This window comes from Marmota flaviventris, chromosome 5, assembly GCF_047511675.1.
Source record: "Marmota flaviventris isolate mMarFla1 chromosome 5, mMarFla1.hap1, whole genome shotgun sequence".
Taxonomy (NCBI): domain Eukaryota; kingdom Metazoa; phylum Chordata; class Mammalia; order Rodentia; family Sciuridae; genus Marmota; species Marmota flaviventris.
This window is the reverse complement of record NC_092502.1, coordinates 101623635-101643304: the sequence shown is the minus strand read 5'-3', so window position 1 is coordinate 101643304 and position 19670 is coordinate 101623635. Positions and strand designations below refer to the sequence as shown.

Here is a 19670-nt window from a genome sequence, read left to right as displayed (position 1 = left end):
TTTATTCATTTAGTTGTTCAGTGTAATACTACACAGATTGAGTACCTCTTCTGTACTAGGTACTGTTCCAGGCATTGGTACAGCAAAAATAAAACTGCTAAAAGACCCTGTGCTTGTGAATTCTAGTGAGGAATGCCATTTTACACTAGGTGATTGAGATAGATATCACTGAGAAGGTAACTTGAAGACCTGAGAAGGATGAGGATGTCATGTGGTTATCTAGGAAGGAACATTTTGGGCAGAAGGAAAGTAGATGCAAAGTCCCTGAGGTAAGGCCTTAGCTGTGAGTGTTATTAGAGCAGAAGGAATGAAGGTGAGTGTAGAAATATATGAGGTTAGAGAAAGTGATTGGGCCAGATCAACATCTAATGTTTAAACCACTACCACTACCACCACCACCTCTAGTACTACTACTGCTATTACTACTACTACTAGTACTAGTACTACTACTACTACTACTTCTTTTTACTTAGCCCTATTAAAAAAGTAGGTCTTCTGAGGGCAGGGGGTTTTATGTGATAGAGAATTCTGAATATGCAACTTGGAAATTCTTTTCCTGTTCATAGTGGGGAATGCAAAGTCACTGGAGGAATCGGAGAAGGAAAGTGCAGCTCTCAGAGGAACCTTATGCAGGGGCTTGAGGGGTAGAATGTGGTAGATGTTCCATAAGTATCTGTTGAATATTTCTAAATGTTACTATTTTGTTATTCATTATGAGTCCAAAGAGCAGTTGGTAGAAATGACTATGAATGTTTAAAAAGCATTATATGGACTATTTTTTGGAATCATGTTGATTAATGAAAAATGCTAATTGTTTGTCCCACACTTATTTTTCAACTGCTTCCTATTTTTTTCCCCTAATTGTGGAAAATTCCTCAGGGCATTTTTATTTAGGAATGTTTTTCTTCATGACTTATTTTTGATTCAAAGGTTGATTCTTAATTAAAAAATAATTTCTTTAAATGCTTTAAATTGAACATTTTTTATTATTTTATTTTGTGTCTAATTTCTATTACATTCCCTGACACTTATCTGTGTATTTTTTGGAATAATTTTTATTTATATATATTAAACATACAGAAAAATGCACAAGTCACACAGGCATAGTGCAGTAAAATTTTAAAAAGTGAATACACCTCTGTACACAGCATCCAGATCAAGAAATAGAGCATTGTGAATACCCCAGAAGCCTCCTTTGTGCCCTCCCTGACTTTTTTTTTTTTTTTTAGAACTTGGGGTTGAACCCAGGTTGCTTAACCACTGAGCTGCATCTCCAGCCCTTTTAAAGATATTTTATTTGAAAACAGGGTCTTGCTAAGTTGCTTAGGCCTTGCTAAGTTGCTGAGGCCGACTTTGAACTCATGATCTTCCTACATTAACCTCTCCAGCTGCTGGAATAACAGGAATGTGCCACCTCGCCTGGAATTTGTGGCCCCTTTCTGTCACTGCTGTCCCTCAAAAATTCTACATATAAATCAATTTTTCCTGTTTTGATTTTTATATAAATGAAATTATATGGCATATACTATTTTTCTGGCTGCTTCTTATGTTTTTGAAATTAAAAAGTTATTCTCGCTGCCTGAATGTCCTAAATTGTGTATACTATGATGGGAATTTTGATCATTTTTCACTTGGTTGATTACCAATAATGCTCCTATAAACTTTCTTGTACTAGTCTTTTGGTAAATTTATGTTTGCACTTTTGTGAATGTAATTGCTAGATCATGGGATTTGTGTGATGTATTTATATTTAGCAGATATGGCCAGTTTTCCAAAGTCGTTTTACTTATACCCCAGCAGTATATCAAAATTTTACTTGTTTTACAGATGTGATCTTGTCAGTTCTTTAGCTGTTCTCTGAGTGTGTATTGGTGTCTCTTTGTGGATTAATTTACATTTCACTCAAGACTCATGATAAGGACCCTTTTTTCCTTATGTTTATTGGCTGTTTGGTATCCTCTTGTGTTTCTCTAAGTTACCTGTTTTCTACTGGGTTGTCAATTCTTTATTAATTTATGGGTATTCTGCTTATTTTTGCTATATGAGTGAATTAGTGGGATATGTTTGTTGATATTCTCCTTTTCTATAGCTTACATTTTTTATCCTATTTAAGTGTTAGATTATATACAGATATAGTGATTTCTTTAGTGTAGTCCAGTTGATCAGTGTTTGCTTCTAAAGTTTGTGCTTTTTGCACCTATTTTGATATCATAAATATATTCCTTTCTATTTCTTTTAGACACTGTGTTATTTTACTTTTACATGTAGATCTTTTACATGTCCATGTGGAATTGACTTTTCAGTATGGTTTGAGATTGATTTCCTTTTCTTCCACATGAATGTCCAGTTGACCCGTGATCGTGTTGTCACTTCACTGTAGCATTATAGTGACTGTATTTATTTCTGGATATTTAGTGTTATTGTTAAAGTTATATTAGTATTTTCTACTTGTTTATTATTGTTCTATACAATTCTGGTGAATTTAGTGTTTTGCCTTCATGCTAGTCATTTTGCGCTGCTCTAACAGAATATTATAGACTGGATGGCTCAGAAAACAGAAGATTATTTCTCATGGTTCTAGAGGCTGGGAAATTCAATATCATGGTGCCAGCCTGGGTTCTGGTGAGGGCCTTCTTGTTGGTTTGTGGGTGGCCGTATTCTTGCTGTTTCTTCACAGAACATAGCAGGAATAGAGGAAGCAAGCTTATTTTTGTCTCTTATGAGAGCACTGATCCCATTATGAGGATGTCATTCTCATGACCAAATTACCTCCCAGAAGCTCCAGCTCCAAATACTGGGAATTAGGTTTCAACATGTAAGTTTTGGAGGGAGCACAAGCATTCAGTTTGTAGTATAAATTCAGTGGCCTTGCTAAATTTGGATGGTGTGACTATAAAATCTTCTCTATGGTTTTGTGTTTTTCTAGTCCCTATACTTTTATTTTGTATTCTTACTTTACTAGCTACATCTTCTAGGTTAGCCCTGAGTTTGAGTAGATATTAGTATAGCAGTCATGGTCTTTTCCCTTTCAGACCTAGAATTTAGTGGGAATGTCGGGCAGGAAACACTAGCATAAATGCTATGCTATCAAGTGCTGTGTGCTTAATTCTTTAAGTATAAACTTCAGAAATTTTAGTTACTTTTAATGGAGCTGCAGTACTCTCCTCTTATCTGCAATTTCACTTTTCATGAATTTTATTAACCACAGTCAACTGCAAATCAAACATAATAAATAGGTGACTTCTAAATTCTAGAAATAATTCATAACTTTTAAAAAAATATTCATTTTTTTAGTTGTAGTTGGACACAATACATTTTATTTTATTTATTTATTTTCATGTGGTACTGAGGATCGAACCCAGGGCCTTGCACATGTTAGACAAGCACTCTACCACTGAGCCACAACCCAGCCCAATTCATAAGTTTTAAATAACTTTTCTTATAGTATCTTGTTATAACTGTTCTATAGTTATTATTAGTCATTGTGGTTAATCTTACTATGACTGATTTGTAAGGTGAATTTATCATAGTTATGTATGTATTGGGGAAAACATAGGGTTTTAGGGTTTGCTGCTGTTTTTGATTTCAGGCATCTGTTGGGTGTCTTGAAACGTTTTGCCCATGGATAATGAGGGAACAACTATATTTGAAATTGTCATATTTAACCTACTTCTTAAACTGAATATACTAAACGTGTTTTGCCTTCTGGTAATTATTCAGGATTTAGGTCATCATTAAGATTATTAGTTATTTAAGTACACCATTATAGCCTATTTTCAATTTCTGTTACTTGTGACTCATCTCAACCCGCTAAGCTTTTGAGCTCTTCTTATATACCAACCTACTCTTAGACTCACCTTATAGTTTCAGGTCATACATATAATCAATTTTAAGATGTCGATGTCAGTATTATTCAGCTTTTGGATTCTGTATTAATTATTTTTGTCTCTAACCATGTTTTTAGTATCTTTCTTCCTTAACCTTTCTTATTTTCTGTTTGTGCTTATAAGAGGAACACGAATTCATTGTCTTTATGATGAAACATTACATTAATATCTGCCTTGTAAGCTATTAAAATATTATTAGAATAGTGCCTCCAAGTTTATATGACCAAAGAAAAATTTTTACAGTTATTTCTGAGGTATTTGATAAGTAAGACTATATATTTATGATGTTCAGTAGCTTGATATATGTGTACATCATGAAATGAGTATGACAAATTAACTGACATGATTACTTCACAGTTACCTTTGTAATTTTGAGGTAAGAAAATGTTAACATTTGATTATAATCACCAGACTATACCCACAAAACATAATTCTTCCTGACAAACTGAAGTTTGTCCTCTTTGACAAGCATCTCCCCTATTCGCTGTCCCCTTGTACCTCCAGCCCCTGGCAACACCATTCTACTCACTGCTTCTATGAATTCAGTTTTTTTAGGTTCTGTGTATAAGTAAGTCTCTCCCTCCCTCCCTCCCCCCCCCCTCTCTCTCTCTCTCTCGCTTTGTGTATGTGTGTGTGTGTGTGTGTGTGTGTATATGAGCCATATTTTATTTTGTTCCTCTGTAGATGAACACTTTGATTCCATACCTTAATATTTTAAATAGTGCTACAATGAACAGGTGAGTACATATATTTCTTCAAGCAACTGATTTCCTTTGGGCACATACTCAGAAGTGGAATTACAAGATCGTAGTGTAGTTCTATTTTTAATATTTTGAAGAACCTCTGTACTTTTTTCCATGACTATTTCAATTTATATTCCCACTAGCATTGCTAGGGTTCCTTTTCTCTAAATATTAGCTGATACATTTTTTTGGCCTTTTTAATAATAGCCTTTCTAACAAGCGTGAGATGATGTTTCATTGTGATTTTTGATTTGCATTTTCCTGATAATTAGCAATGTTGAGCATTTTCACATATACTTGTTGGCCATTTGCATGTTATGTTTTGAAAAATGTCTATTTGGGTCCTTTTCTTGTTTTTTAAATCTGGTTAATTGTTTTTTCTTACTATTGAGTTGTTTATGTCCCTTATATATCAAAATAATTATAAATTCAGAGCAATTGGTAGTTACCTATGAGATAAAATGAACTTTTAAAGTAAAAAGTGGTTTCAGAGGTAATTAAATTTAGGAAAACCCAGTAAAATTATAATGGTTTACATTTGTGTTATTTGAAAGAAATTTAAAATATGATACAAATGTAGGAAAGAGTATAATACAAATATAGCAGAAAGCCCGGGGACCATCATCCAGGGCAAGAAGGGAATGTGCCCCTCCCTGTCACAGCCCTGAGTAACCGTGATTCTGACTTTTCATTGTTATCACTTTCCTAATTTTCTTTGTAGTTTTATCACCTGACTGTATACCCCTACAGTTTAGTTTTGCCAGTTTCTTTTTAAAGTGTCTTTTACAATCTCATTTTATCTACAGATTCCTTCTCTATCTCTTGCTAAATAAACTCAATTGTTTTTCCTATGGAATTTTCCACAGTCTTGATTTTGATGTTTGCATCTTCCTAGAGTTTAACATGCTCCTCTTTATTTTCTGTAAGTTGGTAGTTGAATTGAGAGGCTTGGTTGGTTTTGGATTCTTGTGGAAGAAGAGCAAGACTACTTTACAGATTGCCTTCTAATGGAAAAATACAATACTTAGTGATTGTCTCTTTTTGTGAATTGAGTAGCTGGTGATACTTGCTGGTAATTAAGTAGTTTTGCTTTTTAAAGTATCATTATGGACTCATAAGTCCATAATGAGTTTTGATTCATGGTGGTTGCCATTCATCCTGATGCTCAGATCAGCCCATAATTGGGTAATGAGAGCCTCTTCAAGTTGGTTTCTATGTCATTTTGCCATGACCCTAGTATTAGCTCTTTTGCTTTTTTGTGTAATAGGATAGTCTAGGCTTTCTTAAACATTTTTTATCCCATTCTTAGAATTAGTCATTTCTCTAATAAGCCCTTTAAGTAGGAAAAAGTATTTGAAAATGATAGTATTTATAATAGGACACTCCTTATTTATTGGTTATTATTCCTAGGCCTCTTTAGTGGGAAAATGTAGGATATAAACATATTTTATAGTAAATAATATAAAGAGTTCAAAAATACTTCTGATTCAAACTTAGGGCTAATGGGTTTTTACTTCTTCAGTCTTACATCTCTATCTCCTTTTTCTACCTTGAGGTCCTTATGTAAGTACTCTATCTAGTTCTATTACTAGAATATCAGATATTTAATATCCTTTATTTCACATATAACATTTTCAGTGTAATAGTACAAATATGACCACAAATAGTGTAGATTACTGAAAAAGGTAAAAGCATGCTCTTCCATTTCTTTCTTATGTTGTAGTCGTAATGTATCTGCTCTGACAGTGCATGTGTCCTTTGCATGCAGTGCCTTCTTCCTTACAGTCTTCATTACATCTTCATTGAGTTCTTCAAGCAAATGTGCATTAAATCCTTATCACCCAATTCTTATGTCTCTCTAATCAGTTTGTTTAACTGAAATTCATTTTCTAGAAAAGTAGTTCTTAAACCCTTGTGTGTGTTAGAATTACCTGGAAGACTTGTGTGTCAGTCCGCCTTCTATAGCTATGACCAAAATACCTGACAAGAACAACCTAGAGGAGGAAAAGTTTATTTTGGGCTCACAGTTTCAAAGGTGAGGCTGATCCTATTACTCTTGGCCTGAGGTAAGGGAGAGTATAATGTCAGAAGGACATGGCAGAGGAAAGCTGTTAGCTTATGGCAGCTTGGCAGCTGGGAAGTTAAGAGTAAGGAGAGGGAAAGAGGGCGGGGGTGGAAGAGAGAAAGAGAGAGAAGGGAGTTAGGGGCAAAATATAATGCTCAAGGTCACTCCCACAGTGACCTACTTCCTCTAGCCATACCCCACCTGCCTACAGTTTACCACATAATCAGTCCATTCAGATTATTAATCCATCAGTGGACTAATCCACTGATTAAGTTATAGCTCTCATAATCTGATCATTTTACCTCTGAACTCTCCTGCATTGCTACACGAGCTTTTGGCGGGATACCTCATTTCCAAATCATAATAGCTCATTAAAGTACTGAGTGCTGGGTCTCTCCACCAGATTCTCTGATACAGTGTGTGGGGATAGGGCCTGGGAATTCACATTTTTGACAAGTTCCAGGTAGCGATGAAGCTACTGATCTGGTGACTGCACTTTACCATTGCTTTTGCCTTTATGCATGAAAAGTAGGGTGGCCAGATAGAAAATTCTAGAGTTTGTTTCTTTGTCTTAGTATGTTACTGTTATTTTCTAGCATAGAACATTGCTAGAAAAGTCTGGCTGTTTTTCTTTATTTTATAAATGACTTCTCCTTTTGCGTGGATATAATTTTCCAGTTTATTTTTTTATGGTGGTCATTCTGGGTTGATTTCCCCAGATTTTCTACTGTATGCTTTCAAATGCTTTTTTCTACTTCTTTGCTTTGCCCTTCTCTTCAACTTTGAGTCTTAGAAGCACTTTTTATACAGTTTTAGATCTTTTGGCTATTTTCTGTAGTTTTTACTTTCAATCTTTTTAGTTTTCATTTTTATTCCTTTTTGACTGACAATTTTTCCCTCTTCATTTTCTGTTTTATTATTTGTAGCATTTATTCAGTTTTGTTTTCCTTCCAGTCAGTCCTTCATTTCTGAGATGATTTTTTTTCTTTTGTGTCTAATTTTCTTTATCAGTTTATTTCTAAGTTATTTTTTAATCCAACTTGTTTTTTAACAAAAAAATGATTTTTCGTTATGGCTATGGACATCTGCATCTGACATACTTCTTTTGTTTGTGGATATATTATTCTGCTTATTTTCCTTTTTGACCTTGATCCTTTTCTGTTACTTATTTTATGTGACAGTAGTTTTCTTGAACTGTTAGAAGAAAAACATGGCTCAAATAGCTTTTTCTAACTTCCTTGCTATAGAAGTGTTTTTTGTTTTTTTTTTAACTTCAGGTGTGAGATGCTATTTATAAACCATATAGTTTACATTTAAGTATAGAGTTTGAATTGTGATAACACTACTAATTATCGTCACCATCACAGTGAAAGTATGGAGCAATGCTTTTATCCCAATAAACTTTCTCAAGCCATTTTGCAGTTGGTCCCCTTCCTTTGCAACTGGCCCCAGGCAATTATTAATTTTTGTCCATTTTGCCTTTTCTAGAATTTCAGATATATTGAATCTTACAGCATATAGTCGTTTTGGTTTGATTTCTTTCCTTAGTGTAATGTTTTTGGAATTTGTTCATTTGCCATATTCAAAAATGTAGCAGCTCACATCTTCTCCCTGTCTTCACCCTGTTGCCCTGAACCCCTCACTTTGGGTTCTGTTCACATGAGGGTCTCTTCAAAGTGTGCTTTGTGCAGTTTTGTGAGTTCATATGGCCTAGTGGTCTCTCCACACCTTCCTGTGGATTCCTTATTATCGGTCAGTACACAGCTTCCACCCTCAGCTTCAGGTCTCAGAATGTCTTGCTGTACTTTCTCATGAGCACCCAGGTGCTATTTTGTGGAGGCCCTGTTTTCTTACTCTTAGATTCCCTGTTTGAAATTTTCATTTTTTCCTTTCAGCATGCGGGATGACAGAATTCGAGTAGAAAGAATGGATAAAGTTTATTTTGAATACAGCCATGCTTTCCAGGCGGTTACGGAATTTTATTCAAAAGTTGTAAATGACATCAAAGGTAAATATTTTATACATGTTATCAATGTGTCCTCAAATGGTACTGATTTGAGATTTGGATAAAGAGTATGACCTTCAATTTAATGACAACTACGTAATGACCAGAAATAGAGGGAGCAGCTGAGGGAAGAGCTCCTTTACTTGAGCTCATGAAGAACACCACTGTAGCATTTCCCTCATCAGTTGTAACCATTTAGTTACTTGCAGATTAATTGGAGTAAAGGGAGTTGGTGACCAACTTTTCTTTTCACTCATCTTTAAAGATGGCCTATTATTATCCTACAATTTTACAAAATGTTTAGATAAATATTCTCATGTAGGCTAGTGTTTTCAAAGATTGGTTGCTAGAATTAAAATACACTAGTGACAGGGCCTAAATATGTCAGGTAACCATTACTTGTCTAATTCACATCTCCTCTGTCATTAGTGCTTAATTTTGTCTGTACCCTTCAGTCCTGCCAGTTCTGTTATGTTAGGGGCCATTTTATGGATGGCAAGGTGAATAGACATTCTTTCTTGACATAGATTTGGCCTTTTTCCAGTCCTCACTGCACCCCATACTGACAAGACTTACTCTTGTCCCAAGTTGTGGAGCTTTCATCATCAGCTCTTACTCCTAACCCCCACTTAAGCTGCAGTGTTGTGTTAGCATTTCCTTCTACTTGGACCATTAATGTCTGTTAGCATATCCCTTATAATATATATCCCTTATGTTTTTACATATCCCTTATGTTTTGGCCAAATTGAATTGGGTGTCTCAGGTTGTATCCCTCTTCCAACATCAGGATGCAGTATCATCAAGGATACCATAATCCACTCTAGGCATCAGATTCACTTGAAGGACATGGGCAAGAAAACAGCCTGCTTATGGAATATGAATTCCTCTTGGTGGGATTTGTACTCATAGTAGTCTTTGCAGTAGTCCATCGTGCCATTGGGAGCTTAAGTTCTCTTCCTTCACAAGGAGACTCATATCTGGTGGGCACAAGAGCCATCCTGGCTTAAAGTCCCATACTATCCAGGTGTCTCCTTCTCTTGCTGGAGCCTCTGCAAAGGACATAGGTTATAAAAGTCATTGTACTCAGGAAAGATCAGTACTCTGGAGTTGAGTATTTATAATTCTTCCCAGGCTAGATGTAACTCAATAATTTCAAGTTAATGCTACCTCATAGTGCATTGGCACTCCTTCTTATCAGGTTTCTAGTGGAGCAAAGCTAGAAAGTTACAAGAAAATCAGCTTTCAGTAGAAGGCAAAAGAGTGTTGTTAGCTCTCTGTTTATATCTTGGTTTTGTAAACAGCTATCATTAAAAATAATAAGATATTATATATAGTAATACAAAATTTTGTAGAAAATATTTGGAATAATTTTTTAATTTTTCTTTAAAAATTTAAAAAATTAACTTTAAAGTTTAAATTTAAAAAGGTAAATTCTTTTAAAATTTCCTTAATAAACATTTAAAAAATGCTTATTGCCAAAAAGTCAAACAGTTGTTTATAAAGGAAAACGTAGAGCTAGAGATGGAACTCAATGGCAGAACACTTGCATAGCATGTATAAGGCCCTGGGTTCCATCTCTATGAAAAGAAATAGAAAAAGAAAAAAGTAGAAGTTTATGCCCTCAATCTTGTCCCCTGCCCTTGCCACTTTTGTGACTGAAGGGTAATCCTTAACAATTTGGCTTAAGAATTGTTGTATGAGTAAATCTACCTGTATATACATACACATTCATAGTTTAAGTTAGTGTGTCAGAAGGTGACACATTCTAAAAAGAAAATGAGGCATGGAAGGGTGTTGAAATTTTAAATTGACTGGTAAAGGAGGGCCTCTCTGAGAAGATGGTACTTGAAAAAGATGAACAAAGAAGAAGTTAAGGGAAAAGCTGGGTAGACATGTGAAGGAACAGTATTTCAGGCAGAAGCAACAGTAAGTACAAAATGTCTTAATGTGGGAGGGTACCTGACATGTTTAAGGAATAGCAAGGAGTCTGTGCACTGAAACAGTATCTGAGGGGGAGAGTGTTAGGAAGTGAGCTGAGCAGTAGCAAGGAGTCAGAGAACAGGTCCTAGAGGGCTTTGGAGGTCACTGGACTTCTACTGTCAGTGAGTAGGGGGATGTTGGAGGATTTTGAGAGGTTGTCTAATGATCTGAAGCACATTAAAAAAAAAAATTCCTTCAGCGGCCATATTGACTACTTGCAGGGTACAAGATGAAGCAAGGAGACTAGAAAAGAAGCTGTTGTAACATTTGTAGTGAGAGATTAGGATGATCATACAACCTACCCTTAGCAATATGTTTTGGAGAGCCTTCTGTATCTGTTCAAATAGCTGTAAGTCATTCCTTTTAGTAGGTACATAGTAATTTGGATTTACCAAAATTTATTCAACTCTTACCCCTATGGATGTTTATTTAGCTGGTCTCTAGTCCCCCCCACCCCCACTCCTTGTATACACATCTTGGGATATTTCTGATCCAGAGAGTTGAACATTTTACATTTTGAAAAAATGATCTGTTCTCCAACAAAAGATTCATTCCACCATCAGAAAATGCCCTTGTTGGGCTGGGGCTGCAGCTCAGTGGCAGAGAGCTTGCCTAGCATGTGTGAGGCATTGGGTTTGATCCTTAACACCACATAAAAATAAACAAATAAAATAAAGGCATTCTGTCCATCTGCAGCTACAAAAAAGAAAGAAAGCGAGAAAGAAGGAAAGAAAGAAGGAAGGAAAAAAAAGAAGAAAAATGCCCTTCTTTCTATGCCATAGTTTTTGTAATCACATTTTTCCAGAGGGCAAGTTGAGAAGATACTGTCTAAATGTTGATTTTAGTAACTATAAAATAAATTTTATATAACTTAAAATTTATTTTTAATAGTAGTAACAATGTTAATGAGGTTATATATTGTGTTGTTTAGATTCTCAAAGTTTTTCTGGCATCATTAACTTGGATAAGCCTGTGATTTGCTCTTTGGCTGCCATCATAAGATATCTCAAAGAATTTAACTTGGAAAAAATGCTCTCTACACCTGAGTAAGTACTTTCTCAAAAGTCAAATAAAAGAAAGAAAGAAAGTAGGGATCATATTAAAGACATTTTATAAATAGAATTTGGTAAATATACTCAAGAATTTTACCTGCTACTGACAGAATATCCTACTAGAGTACAAGGATGAACTGTTTGGTATTGTTGTTGAAGAATAATAACAAATATTAATAAAAATACTGTTAGGCTGGGTGTGGTGTGGCACTCCTATAATGCTAGCTACTTGGGAGGTTGAATCAGGAGGATCATAAGTTCAAGATCAGCCTGGGCAATTTAGTGAGACTCTTTCTCAAAATAAAAAGAGCTGGAGATGTAGCTCAGAGTTAGGGCCTAGCATGCACAAGGGTTCAATGCCTAGCACCTTTCCCCCTACACACATGCAAAAATATTGATAGAATTCTGTCATTACATTCATGATAGCTATTTGATAAATTTTTACCTATAAAACTGTGTTAATACAGTTCATGCTAACTATATTAAGAAAATATTAAAAAGCACTCATAAAAATCACCACTCTTCTAATTCTTGGTTTCAGTTCTTATATTATAGACCATAAAGTTGAAGATAAAAGGGTCAACTACTAACACAGACAGTGTTTTGCAAGAGCAGTTAGCTTTGTAAGTTTCAGAAATTCCAAAGCTGACAATTGACGTTTTGGACAAATACTAGCTTAATCAGAGGTTGATGGGGAGAGTGGAAAAAAAGGCAGGTACCCTTGGAATATCGTGATGTCTTATGCTGTGTGTTTTCCTGAGTGGTGTTTAATATCAGATTATCACTTATCTGGAAAAGTTTTGTCCTGTTTACAAACAAAAATGGCCACCAATAGGAAATTTGATTTATTGTGTCACATTTATGAAATGTAATTTTATACAGCAATGAAATGATTGAACCACATGATCAATATTAAAATTTTCATTAGCAGTATACTGAGCCAAAATCAAGTTGCTGAAGCACACAGCCCATACATTATATGAAATTAGAAACATCTGTAACAGAACACAGACATATTTAGGGAAGGTATAAAGACATGTATGGACATGAACAACAAATTGAGAAGAGCGGTTTCCTACAGTGAGAAGGAAGGAAAATGACAATGGTTGGCAGGAGAAATGCATAGTGGAGTTCTTATGAATTTGTTTTTAACCTAAGTGTTCTATTAACCTATACACATTTTAATGTGGCTAAAATATTTTATTCAAAAAAAGTAGCAGCCTTATATTTTATGTCATTAGATTCAACTTTGAGCTTTAAAGACATTAAAAAAAAATCCATCTGTATGGCTGATTGTATTGGATCCTTAAAGATTAGGTGATAAGCCACCTACCATTTGATTTGTTCTTGGTAGAAAGCCTCTAAGTAAGTCAAGTCAAATTAGTGACCTAGCTTGCCTGTTACGATTTGCGTTTCTGTCCCTACATCACCAAACAAAGAAGTATTACCACTGGAATAAAGAAACCAACTTTGTTATTTTTAAGTTAAGCTCTGATGTGTTTAGAAGTAGTTGAATTTGGGCCTGAAAGATTGTATCATCTTATATTTAAAAAGTAAAGATTTCACTAAATATTAATAAAATCTAATATGTCTGTGTGTACTGAAATTTATAAAGCTTATTTTTAAATGACCTGAAGGCAAATCTCTTGATTAAATTGGGTGAAACTGAAGTTCTCTCCACACGTTTGGTGGTGGTGTTTGTTGTAGGATGATCAGGAAACTGGCTCTGCTGGTGGCTATATGTCTACCTGCTGGATAATTCATAAGCCAGAGTCAAAAAAGGCATGAAATGCTCCAGAGTGAAAAAATCCCCACTTTGTGTATATTTCCAGAATCTCATAGGTAATCACTAAGTGTAGAATTAATGAAAAAAGGAAGGAATTCCTTATCCTGGAGGAGAGACTTGATTGGAAATTGCAAAATGTCATTGGAATTAGAATTCAACATTAAAATGAATGAAGATGGTAACCAAACTGGTACTGTTGTTTTGTTTAAAGTTGATTACGTTTTATAGGTGACATGTAATTTTACTCTGAAGATAATTCCAAAAATGTAATTCGGCAATACTTATATTTTGGAAAAAGAAGAAATTCTTACAGTGATTACTTTGGGAAAGTAAATATTCTCCTTGTGTGTGAAATTCAGTTGTATTACTTTATAATCACATATTATGCTGCTGAACTTTTCAACTTTTGGTTCAATAGCAGTGTTATTAGGAGAAAAATAAATTTAACTTGAGTTTCTTTTTTTGGTAAATGCTTTCATGAAAATTGCAGCATATATCATGAAAATCTTAATATGCATTTATTTAAAGATCTTGTGCCTTTACAGTGGAATTTAAGGTAGTTTGAGAAAATGCAGCATGTCAGGAATTGTTCCTGAGAATAGGTAAAGTGAGGGTTTATTTAAAAAGACAAATTTTGAGGTTTAAAAATTGGTTTGAGATTTTAGATAGGTTTATTCCAGAGCAAAATTGTATAATAGAACAAATAACATATGAGGAATGTTAGTTATTGCTACAGTTTGGATGTTGAATGTCCCCCAAAGATTCATGTGTTAAAGGCTTGGTCCCTTGCCCATGGTGCTGTTGGGAGATGGTAGGACCTTTCAGATGTGGGAGAAAGTTCATCAGGGTGTGCCCTTGAAGGGAATACTGGGCATACCCTTGGCCTCTCCCTCTCTGTCTCTTTGCTTCTGGGACCCTGTGCAGTGAGCAGCTTCCTCTGCCATGTATTCCTTGCCCTGATGTTCTCACCCAGAGGCAATCCAAATGACCATAGACTGAAACCTCTTAAACTGTGAGCCAAAATAAACCTTTCTTCCTTATAAGTTTATTATCTTATGTTTTTTTCATAGTAATAAAAGGCTGATGTAGTTATTGTGACAGTACTAATCTGATTCCTAAACTTATGAAATTCAAAGGAATTGGCTTATTTCTTGTTGGAAATGATTTTTTTTTTTTTTTTTTTTGTCATTTTGGATGACTTTTATTAAGATTGGTTTAGTCAGAACTTCAAGGAGGCTCTGGAAATTTTTAGGAAAGAATAAGAAAATCCATCCAAGATGAACTGTCAAACTCTTTTATTAGAAAACTTCTTATGATCACAGAATAATATATGGTGAATACTTTCATTAGTGAAAGTAGATTTAATATATAAGCTACTTTAATGACATCTAATGGATATAGTCCAGTGATGCTGTTAATCATCCTAAAATCATAAGACCTGCCAGTATAAAAGAGGATTATTTTGCCTTAAATATCACTCCAAAACCAAAGACAACACACGTAAAGAAACTACAGACCAATATTTCTTAAGAATATAACACAAAAATCTTCATCAAAATTCATGCAAATGGAATTCAGTGGTATATAAAAAGGATTTAGGAATATAAATTTGGTTTACAAATCCCAAACCCAATTCTTGTAATATACTTTGTCAGTAGAATAAAAGACAAAACCTATACAGTCATTTCAATAGTGAGGAGAAGCTTTTGGCAAAATGCCAAAAATATTTTTCATATTAAAAAAACTGAAACCAAAGGAATTTTCTTGACCTGAAAAAGCATATTTATAAAACCCTCATAGCTAACATTATACTTATTGATGAAATTATGAATGCTTTTCCTCTAAGATTAGGAACATGATGAGGATGTCTTTCTTACCACTTCTGATCAGCATTTTACTGGATATTCTGTCTTGGGGTACCAGGCAAGAAATGAAGTAAAAGGCATCCAGATTGGGAAAGGAGAAGTAAACATGAACTTGTATGTAAAAAGTCCTAAAGATTCCATACAACCATTAGAGATATATAACATATGAGTTCACTGCAGGATGTGAAATAAATAGTAAAACTAAACTGTATTTTTACATTCTTGTAAGTAAGAATACAAAAATAAAAATTAAGATTCATTTACAATAGCCTAGAAAAGAATTAAGATGAATTTAATAAAAGAAGTACAAAACCTATATTCTGAAAACTATAAGACATTGTTGCAAGAAGTTAAAGAAGAATTAAATAAATGGAAAGGAATCCCAAGTTCATGGGTGAGAAGACTTAATATTGTTAGATCAATTTGGGGAATATTATATCTTATCAATTCACTGCAGTCTATGAAATCCCATCTGGTTTCTCTGCAGAAATTGACAAGCCCATCTCAAAATTCATATGAAAATTTAAGTACTCAGAATAATTCTAACAGTTTTGAAAGAACAGAGGTAGAGGACCCAAACTCTTATTTCAAAACTTACTACAAAGGACTGACATATGATCAGTCAAACAGAATTGCGAGTCCAGAAATAAGGCTATGTACTTGTAGTCAATTGATTACTGGCAAGGGTGTTAAGATAATTCAGTGGGAAAAGAATATCACCCCCTGCATCTTGTGTGACCCCACCAGTACAGGACTCTTAGAAGCTTGTACCCATTTGCCTCCTTACTTTGCCTCATGTACTTTGTCCCTTGTCTGAATTTGCTTTGTGCTCTTCACAATAATAAATCATAGCTATTAGTACAATTTTATGTTGAGTTGTGTATCTTCACAGCAAATCGTTGAACTTGGCAGGGTTCTTGGGGACTGAACATATACCTTACTTATTTCCCTCTCTAATGTGCTTATTGTCAGCATTTAGGAATGGTGTCATTCATTTAATTAGAAGTGCAAATACTGTAAGACTGTAGTTTTGTGATGTAATGCAGTGTATAACTTGTCAACTGCACAAAAGACAAATGATGAACTTATGAGCTCTGAAAACCATATAGAGAACTATCTTCTGCTGTAGATTCCACATGTGACGAGGTGGATTTTTTTGGTCTTTATTTCTATTTTTAAGTGATATTTAAATGATGGATCTTTCAGATAAGGTTTGCTCCTTTACTACCTTTGTCAAAATTAGAAAGATTAGCTTTTGGAGGTTTTGTTTGTTGTATGTTTTCCCAAAAAAGTAGATTAAGAGTGATAGAGAATCTTTAATTTCCCTGGTAAGCTTTTGGCAAGGACATTTTCCTTTGGGGTTGTGGTTCAGCGGTAGAGCACTTGCCTAGTGTGTGAGGGACGCTAGGTTTGGTCCCAAGCACCACATAAAAATAAACAAAATAAAGGTATTGTGTTCAACTACAACTAAAAAAAAAATATTAAAAAAAAAGAAAAGCATTCTTTGTGTTTTTGGTGTCTGAAATACTAATGAAGTATTTTCCCATGTTACTTATAAGATTTCTTTTCAGATTTACACAGTGTGGATTTCATTCAGGCATTATTTATAAGGTTCATTTCACGGCACCTAAAATTTGGCTTGAATATTTTAGGTCATTGATCATATATTGTTGAATACCTGACAGTGCTGGCACATAGTTCAAAAATATATAGAATTTCTCATGGAAATCAGAACTGACAGAAGGAAATTTCTGTTGTATTTGGAGGGAAGAGTCCAAGTCCAAAATATTATCAATTAAATATATTGAAGCTCCAAAAGCATGGTTATTCTTTGTAGCTGCTTGATAATTACTGTTCCACAGGAATCAGTATTAAGTTAATTTCAGATCAACCAGTGGTTGATTTCTTTTCTTAAAACCAGCACAGATGTCAGTTTAAGGAAACAGTTTCTCACTGCATCTAATTTGAAATGTGAGTACTTGTTCAGTTAGGAAAAAAAGAAAATGAATGACAACAAAGCAACCCAAGGCCAACTAGCCAGATAAAACCCTGATTGATATAACACATTAATATTGTTAATGAAAAGAAACTGTCTTTGTAAAGATCTAGGATTATGAGCTAACCTAAGCCAATTTGCTTTGGTCATAGTTACTGATTTCTTTTTGATACTGTAGCTATTGAAAGTCTTCAGTAATTCTTTGTAGATGAGGGTTCTAAGCTTCCTTCCCCATTCCCTTATACAAGGCAGTATGTTGGTCCAAACCAAATTTTGTCACATGTATAGGGACATATTGGCAAGTGAACACTAAAATAGGCATGTAAAATCTTCTCTGGTTCAGAAAATTCTCTTTTTGGTATTCTGGCATGCCTTGCTTCAGCAGTTCACTTCAGACATACATGACACATAATAGGAGCAGGAGTTCACTTTTAGTTAGAGTCAGTTGAGAAAATCCTCAGATTTTGGAAGGAATGGAGGATGCTTTCAGAACCATAAACCTAAAACATCATCCCTAGGGATGGATTGTTGGGTTTACTGGTTTATCAAATTCTGTCCATGTGAAGGTGTGGGCAATTAAGTGGTGTTTCAGTTAATGGTTTACACACTTATATGCCATTTATTTCACCAGTGAAGAAAGATTTCTTACACCTCTGAGATAAAGAGAGCTAGCAGAGATGCTGGATTAAGGCTTCTGGGTTAGTTTTTCTTTCATTTTATCTGTTAAGGTCTGAATGTTCATTTCCCTCCCAAAATTCACGTTAGGTTGAAGCCTAATCACCAGTTTAGTAGTATTGAAAAGTAGAACCGTTAGGATGTGATTAGGTCATGTAGTACACTTATTAAAGAGGTTTGAGCAAGTCTGTTTGTCCCCATCACCATATAAGGTGGGCATCTGTGAGGAATAGGCCCTCACCAGACTAACTGTGCCAACTCCCTGGTCATGGACTTCCAGCCTCCAGAACTGTGAGCAACAAATTTCTTTTGTTTATAAATTACTCAGTCTAAGGTGTTTTGTTAATAGCAGCCCCAAATGACTTAGGACACCAAATAAGCATCCTTCTTAAGGTCCTTAAGGTCCGTGTTGGATTAGGGCATTCACATGTTAACTCCTTATCCCCAGGCCATAGTTAGTTGAATTAACTATGGATAAAGGGTTCATATCTGCATACAAGAGTATCTGGTTAGATACCAATTTGGAGTCTAGGCTGTCAGCCCTTCCAGTTTAGATCTTTAGCTAGAGATTTGTGTGAACATCTTTCAGCTTCCCTAATTTCACTGCCTAATTGTTTTTGCCTGTAAATTATATTTTATTTTATTTCAGTCATTTTTGAGGGTTTACTGCTCAAAGGGAAGGAAAAAAACAAACCAAAACTGGCTTCCCCATAGGAAAGTGGCAGACATTTGCTGGGCATCTATAGTCTGCTAGGTGATTGTACAAGATGAGTAAGACATAAATAAATAACTCTTGCCTCCAAGGAACTTAGATTTATTAAGGAGGTTAGAAATACAACATAAATTGCTGAAATTCGAAACAAATTAAATTGACTCCTGTAAGAGGGAGAGAAAAGCCACACATACCTGCCATCTATCAGTTTTGGAGTTGCTGCCCTTTGAAAATCATTAATAGGTTATCATCCTTTGCAAAGTAGATCAAACCTGTTGCAGACAAATTACACTGCCAAAGAACAGTGTTCAGTAACTAGGCAACGTTCCTAACGTGAAGTAAGTTGTTTCTCTTTTCCAGGGCTTTGGGCCTTGGTTGGGGGAGTCATCTAGAAGAAAAGGGATCTCTCTATGAATACTGTTTCTTTGAGCTTTGATTTTTGGTTATATAGATTCCTAGATGAGGACTCAATTCCATAACTGGCTACGGAAACTGGATTCTTACTTTAGTCTCATTTTCAGCCGTGAGAAATGCTGTTAGGTTTGACAATGTAACACTAATGCTTTCCTTACTTAGTTAAATTAACTGCCATTATTTTTCTACTCCTTAAAAATAAGCCATCAAGTCTGTTAAGTGCTATTGGCAGAAATGTCTGATTGACCGATAAAGGAAATTGAATTGCTGTAATACATTGATTAAGACTTCTTAACATGAATTGGAATTGTACATACATTTATTATGTTGCATTTCCATTCTCAAGCCTATTTGAAATTTATTGAATTTTAAATTTAGTTTTGGGTAGTTATGGGGACATAAGGAGCACCGAGAATTCTTTAAGCTTAAGGAAATAACTTTTGCTATACTTTCTGTTTTATATTTATAAACATTGGCAACCTTAATGGGT

At 34.8% G+C, this 19670-nt stretch overlaps 1 protein-coding gene across 1 annotated transcript in view; it reads left to right on the top strand.

The window, feature by feature from the left end:
- The window catches only part of Msh3 (mutS homolog 3), a 180649-nt gene that overhangs the window by 54546 nt on the left and 106433 nt on the right, over window positions 1–19670 (top strand). The window contains exons 9-10 of the mRNA XM_071612456.1: window positions 8591–8703; window positions 11612–11726. Of these exons, the coding sequence (XP_071468557.1) occupies window positions 8591–8703; window positions 11612–11726 (228 nt within the window). The remainder of the gene's footprint in view (window positions 1–8590; window positions 8704–11611; window positions 11727–19670) is intronic.